We start from the raw sequence: 7,105 nt of genomic DNA, 5'->3' as shown, positions 1-7,105 counted from the left end.
CCACGAGACTAAGATTACACAGATGGTTTCTTTACTTAATTATTAAAATTTCAATTTATTTAATATATGTTTCTACCTTTTAACTTTTTATATCTGTATAAAATAGACATATTTTTTTCTTTTTTTCTTCCAAAAACTCTCTTTAGTAATACTGACATGGTAAAATACATCAACACGATACATATGATGCTAACATAACTGACTCAAAATGCATTTCTTACGAGGATAACACATCTCAATATCTCATCTTATTTATTTTTAATATTTTTGAGAACGACATCTTAAAATATGTTATCTTCGTAATTATTATGAAAGCCTTTTAATTGGGTGTTATTTATAACATGTAATACACTTAACTAGTCAAAAACATGGATTAATTAATCAAATACGTAAGCGGTAGGATACCAACACTGATGATGCGTATAATCCTATTACAATGGATAAACCAATTTCAGATTATTAAAAGTAACATGTTGTTATACTCACAGGGACACAACACAATAATGCAAATAGTAGTGTCCACTAGTAATAATCTAAAATTAAGCACCAACCATGCTTAATTAAACAACCCCTAAGCACAAAACCAGAGTTTTTGGACATAGTTATACAGTTGAAGAAAGGAAGAAATCGATTGTGAAATTTCATTGATCCAAATGTAATAATAATTTTCAAAAAAACTTTAATTAGAAATTTACAAACCGATATTTTTCAAAATTTAAAAGAATGAAAAAGGGAAAATAAAAGTTGTTTGATAAGCACATGTACCACGATAAGCACCCATAAAATAAGTAGAGAGAGGAAAAGGAAAGAAATAATATTTATATTTGAAACTATATAAAAAATACAAATAAAGAAAGAGAGTGGGGGAGAAGAGGTAGTATCTAGTTCAGGCGGCTTCTCATTTAGCTCTTTCTTATTCACATTCACTCTCACCCACGAACCTTCCCCCTTCCTCCTTACATAATAAACACCTCTCTCTCTCTCTCTCATCCTCACCCCCCAAACATTTCAGACAAAAACATAAACAAACATTTCAGACAAGAGATAACCTTTTCTTTCGTTGAATCAAAATCACTGGGGAAGAAAATATTGAATCCAAGAGATTGAAAAACCCATTTTGAATATGGAATCCGCCAATCTCTACTTCCTCAAGGTATCTTCTGGGGTCGATTACTTCTGATTCGTATTAGGCTTTGTTGCTGTGTTAGTTTGATGTAATTGGAAAGAAAAAAGGTGAAAACTTTGAAGTTCGAAATGTATATTTCACGGATGGGTCTGAGTCGGAGTTTCCCGCCGCTTTCTGGGGTTGGTTATCAGGAAATTCTAGGGTTAGGGTTGGACATCGTCTTCCTCTAGCGTCTTCTTCTTCACTTTTTAAATCTCAATTTAATGGCTAATTGGGAGATCTGGGATTTGGGTGATTGAAAAAGTTCCATTTTTTGTATTTAAAAAAGAAAAAACAAGCTTCGGTTCGATTTTGTGAAATGAAAGGCTCGATTCTATTGTCGATGGAGAATCACCACCCTTCAACGCTCTTATCCATGGACTCCAGCGGCTCCTCTCACGAAGAGCTCCTCGATCTCGACATCAACAATGTTAACCACCACCAGATCACTCTTTACAACCCTCCCGACATCAACCTCCCCTTGTCTGTCGGAAGAAGCTCCCCCACGTGGAACTTGGACTCCTGCGATAATATCTTAGACGTTGGCCTTAGCTCGCACGTCTACGAGACGGAGACGTTCCTCAACGTGGTGGCTCCGAGTAAAGTCAGTAAGAAATGCTTGAAACGTGGAGATAGCATGTGGGGAGCTTGGTTCTTCTTCACCTCCTACTTCAGACCGGCACTGAACGAGAAGTCAAAGTCTAAGGTCGTTAGAGAAACTAGTAGTGGAGCAGGAGGAGGAGGGGGATGCTTTACAGGGTTTGATAAGTCTGATCTCAAGCTCGATGTGTTCCTCGTTCAGCATGATATGGAGAACATGTACATGTGGGCTTTCAAGGATAAGCCCGAGAACGCCCTCGGTAAAATGCAGCTGAGAAGCTATATGAACGGGCACTCGCGTCAAGGCGAGCGTCCGTTTCCATTCAGCGCGGAGAAAGGGTTTGTTAGGTCTCACAGGATGCAGAGGAAGCACTACAGAGGACTCTCGAACCCTCAGTGTCTCCACGGGATCGAGTTCGTGCCTTCTCCGAGTCTTTTGTGCGTCAGTGAAGAAGATAAGAAGAGGTGGATGGAGCTGACGGGTAGAGATTTGAAGTTCACTATCCCTCCTGATGCTAGTGACTTCGGTTCTTGGAGGAACCTTCCCAACACGGAGTTCGAGCTCGAGAGGCAGCCTCACGTGGCGAAACCGGCGCTGAACAACGCTAAGAAGATAATACTTAACGGTTCAGGATTGCATTTGACAAACAACGCTTCTTTCAGCAGTAATGGTGACTCATCAGATCAATCTCCAGGAGGAGGAGGAGGCAATGTTAGTAAGAAGAGAAAAGAGTTTTTATCTCCGGGAAGCAGCGAAGAAGAATGCTGCTTGACTGTTAACAACGTTGAGACACCTCCTGGTTGGGTAAAGGACTTCACTGGAGTTATGAAGAACGTTCACGGGCCTTCGACTGCAGCCAAGACCATCTACCAAGACGAAGAAGCTTACCTGATCGTGATAACGTTACCATTTGTGGATTTAAACAGCGTCAAGGTCTCATGGAGGAACAGTATCAGTAACGGGATCGTGAAGGTGACTGGATCGAGCACGTCGAGGGCTCCTTTGGTGAAGAGGCGGGAGCGGACTTTCAAGCTGGTTGATCAGACGGCTGAGCATTGTCCTCCGGGGGAGTTCATGAGGGAGATACAGCTGCCTAATCGGATTCCGGAAGAAGCAAACATTGAAGCGTATTTTGATGGGACGGGACCGGTTCTTGAGATTATGGTGCCGAAGTTGAGGGGAGGAGTGGAGGAAGAACACGAGGTTAGGGTCTGTCTACGGCCACAACACCACCTCGGAGGAGCAGGCGAGCTTAAGTTGACATGATGAAACATGTTTTTATGTACTTAATAGAAAGCATTATGGGGAAATAAGCAAAAGCAGTCAGCACCTACCATCCCGACTGTAACATTTTCAAATTTTCTTTTGGTCGTCATAGTGTAATTTTGTCACTTTTTTTTTAATGTATGGTTTATATATTTCCATTTTAAAAGATTATAGTTGTTGATGATTGTCAGTAGCCTTATTTTTTGAAAAAGCAAAATTGTTTTTTTGGCATGAAAAGAAAGAAGATTGTTAACACGAAAATAAGTTCAGTTTAAAATTTTCATTCTCTGAGCAAATTTATTATTATTGTAAATTGTAAACCATAGTTTAATGCACTTAATTTTATAGCAAGCCCGTTCGTCATTATATCGTTTGCTGGTGGCCCAAACAAGGGATATTGTTTACTTCATGACAAAGCACTGTTAGCATTGTACAAGCCTGATGCAACATGTAATTTTTGGCATTCCATTTTTTACTCTTATGTCTTCATTTCGTTTCTCTATCGCGAGAACAGCAGTTATCCCTTAGACGAAGAAAACTAGCTAATAATGAGGAAGAAGATTGTTTAAACGAAAAAAAAAAGTTTGTAAGTTTAAATTTTCCTTCTCTAAGCAAGTTTATTGTAACTGTAGTTTAGGGACACTGTTTGCCTCATGATTTCTCACACTAACAATGACCTGTTTGCATTGTAGAAGGTAAATGAATTTCTGGCATTACATTTTTTACTCTAATAACATTGCAAAAAATATTCTAATGGCTTCATTTCGTTTCTCTGTCGAGAAAACAACAGTTATCAAGCTCTTAGCGGAAGGAGACTAGCTAAAAATGAACACCAAAATAGGAAAAGCCAAATAATCCATCATCATAGCAGAACAGAAAATCTAGAGTTCAGAAAAGTTGTAACAAACATAATAGCAAAACGGACCTATCATAAAGGCCAAACATACGAAAAGTTCTTAAGAGATCGAAATAAAGAGTAAAATAGATAGAGAGAGACGTCAAGAATCAACAGATTAGTCGACCTCCTCGATCTTAGGGCCAGCACCGCCTGAGGCAGGAGGAGCATCATCGTCCATCCCTGCAGCTTCACCGCCAGCTCCTTGGTACATCTTGGCAATGATTGGGTTGCAGATGCTCTCCAACTCCTTCATCTTGTCTTCGAACTCATCAGCCTCACCCAACTGGTTATTCTCCAACCACTGAATCGCCTGCTCAATGGACTCCTCGATCTTCTTCTTGTCTGCAGCCGGTAGCTTCTCACCAATCTTCTCGTCCTGGATGGTGTTCCTCATGTTGTACGCGTAGTTCTCGAGAGCGTTCTTGGCTTCCACCTTCTTCTTGTGCTCCTCGTCCTCCGACTTGTACTTCTCAGCCTCCTGGACCATCTTCTCAATATCGTCCTTGGATAAACGACCCTTGTCGTTGGTGATGGTGATCTTGTTCTTCTGTCCGGTGGTCTTGTCCTCAGCAGAGACGTTGAGGATACCGTTGGCGTCAATGTCGAAGCAGACAGTGATTTGGGGGACACCACGTGGAGCTGGAGGGATTCCAGAGAGCTCAAACTTTCCTAAGAGGTTGTTGTCCTTGGTCCTGGCTCTCTCCCCTTCAAACACCTGGATCAACACACCAGGTTGGTTGTCTGAGTAGGTCGAGAACACTTGCTCCTTCTTGGTCGGAATTGTCGTGTTTCTTGCGATCAAAGTGGTCATGACACCACCGGCGGTCTCAAGACCGAGTGAGAGAGGAGTGACATCGAGCAAGAGAAGATCTTGGACCTTCTCGTTTCCTTCACCACTGAGAATAGCTCCCTGGACGGCAGCACCGTAAGCAACGGCCTCGTCAGGGTTGATAGACTTGCACAGCTCCTTGCCGTTGAAGAAGTCCTGAAGCAATTGCTGAACCTTGGGAATACGGGTGGAACCACCGACAAGGACAACATCGTGAACGGTGCTCTTGTCCATCTTAGCATCACGGAGACACTTCTCCACTGGCTCCATACACTTCCTAAAGAGATCCATGTTGAGCTCCTCGAACCTAGCACGGGTGAGGGCAGAGTAGAAATCAATCCCCTCAAAGAGAGAGTCAATCTCGATGGTGGTCTGAGCAGTGGAGGAAAGAGTCCTCTTCGCTCTCTCACAGGCCGTCCTCAACCTCCTAAGAGCTCTTGGGTTTCCGGTAATGTCCTTCTTGCTCTTCCTCTTAAACTCCTGAACGAAGTGGTTCACCATTCTGTTGTCGAAGTCCTCACCACCGAGATGTGTGTCTCCGGCAGTGGCCTTAACCTCAAAGATACCTTCCTCAATAGTAAGAAGGGAGACATCAAAAGTACCACCACCGAGATCAAAGATCAACACGTTCTTCTCTCCAACGCTGGTCGCCTTCTTGTCAAGACCGTAAGCAATAGCAGCAGCGGTGGGCTCGTTGATGATACGCATAACGTTCAAACCGGCAATCACACCAGCGTCCTTAGTAGCCTGACGCTGAGAGTCGTTGAAGTAGGCAGGGACAGTGACGACGGCGTTCTTGATGGTGACTCCAAGGTAAGCCTCAGCAATCTCACGCATCTTAATGAGAACCATGGAGGAAATCTCCTCGGCGGCGAACTGCTTCTCCTCGCCCTTGTAGTTGACGACGATCATTGGCTTCTCGGCGGGTCCGGCGATGATCTTAAATGGCCACAACTTCATGTCGCTCTGTACAGAGCTGTCGCTAAAACGACGACCGATCAACCTCTTAGCATCTGCCACGTACACACAAAATCAATCAATAAAGCATCTCAGAAGCAGTTACAAGCTCAATAGCAAAACAAATTCGAATAATTAAATAGGATTCAACACTCTACCAAATTTTGATTTATGGATAGAATCAATAGATCTAACAAAGTTTAATTAGCTCAAAAGCAATCAATAAAAGCATCTCAAAAGCACTTAGTAGCTAAATCGAACGAAAACGAGCAAATCAAATTCGAATCAACACTATATCATGAGATCTACTAATAGAATCCTAGATCTAACATACCAAAACCTCAGATCTAGCTATTCAAACCAGGAATAAGAGGAGATACGTACCGAAGACGGTGTTGATTGGGTTCATGGCGACCTGGTTCTTAGCGGCATCACCGATGAGCCTCTCAGAGTCAGTGAAGGCGACGTAAGAAGGCGTGGTCCTGTTACCCTGATCATTAGCGATGATCTCAACACGGTCGTGTTGCCACACTCCGACGCAAGAGTACGTCGTACCGAGGTCGATACCGATCGCTGGACCTTCTCCTTTACCAGACATTATAAGAATCGGAAAGAATGAGCTACAGAGAAGGAAGAGGGCGGCTAGGTTTTGAGTTTCGTAAATTGGTAAACAACTGTGAAGAAGAGATTTGTTTATATAGACCTTAGCGCGGGGCTTGGGTTTGATCGGGCGGCCACGAATGAATTCAGATCTAGGGCGCCAGGCTGTTTAAAAGAGTTCGAGAATGTTCTATGGCTGTGAGGTAAAACCCTAGTTTGTTACAATGTTTTTAAACTCGACCCAAATATTAAACCGGACTATTTTACGGATCATTGGATCGACCGCAGATTAATAAATAAATTAATCTTATTATATAATAAGATATTAGTTATAAAATAAAAATATAAAAACTACGTTAAATATTTTTTGAATATTTTTTAAAATATAAAATAATAATTTGGATATGTATATATTTTATGTTTAAAAAATCATTTAAAAAATATTGAACTTTAGTTTCTATTTTATTTTTATTTGACATACAAAATATCAAAAAATAGTTTAGACTAAATAAATATAAAAAGGTTAGAATATTTAAATTTAAATATCTAATGTGAATAATAAATTAAATTTCAAATTCAAAATAAACCAAAAGCAAAACATCATTTTAATAAATTGTCAATAACAAAAATAAACTAACACCAAATCACCTTAACCAATTTTGATTTTTTTGTCCATCTCATATCTCATGTTCTTTAGGTGGCATAGTGAAATATTCACTTAAATCTAAACATCACAAATAAAATAGTGTAATTGGTAATTATGTATGATAAAAATATATTTTAAAACTA

The 7,105-nt window shown here is 40.8% G+C and overlaps 2 protein-coding genes across 2 annotated transcripts; one reads left to right on the top strand and one right to left on the bottom strand.

Annotated features, from left to right (window-relative positions):
- The first annotated feature begins 897 nt into the window (after positions 1–897).
- On the top strand, positions 898–3,218 carry LOC103847448. The gene has a single exon (XM_009124528.3). The coding sequence runs from the start codon at positions 1,485–1,487 to the stop codon at positions 3,030–3,032; it is 1,548 nt and encodes a 515-aa protein (XP_009122776.1). The 5' UTR covers positions 898–1,484; the 3' UTR covers positions 3,033–3,218.
- A 652-nt stretch (positions 3,219–3,870) lies between these two features.
- On the bottom strand, positions 3,871–6,405 carry LOC103847447 (probable mediator of RNA polymerase II transcription subunit 37e). The gene is made up of 2 exons (XM_009124526.3): positions 6,101–6,405; positions 3,871–5,772 (listed from the first exon to the last, which is right to left on the bottom strand). The coding sequence occupies exons 1-2, from the start codon at positions 6,312–6,314 to the stop codon at positions 4,046–4,048; spliced, it is 1,941 nt and encodes a 646-aa protein (XP_009122774.3). The 5' UTR covers positions 6,315–6,405; the 3' UTR covers positions 3,871–4,045.
- Between the last annotated feature and the right edge of the window lie 700 nt (positions 6,406–7,105).

This window comes from Brassica rapa, chromosome A10 (genome assembly GCF_000309985.2).
Source record: "Brassica rapa cultivar Chiifu-401-42 chromosome A10, CAAS_Brap_v3.01, whole genome shotgun sequence".
NCBI lineage: Eukaryota > Viridiplantae > Streptophyta > Magnoliopsida > Brassicales > Brassicaceae > Brassica > Brassica rapa.
The sequence above is the reverse complement of the archived record's forward strand: the minus strand, read 5'-3'. Positions and strand labels throughout refer to the sequence as shown.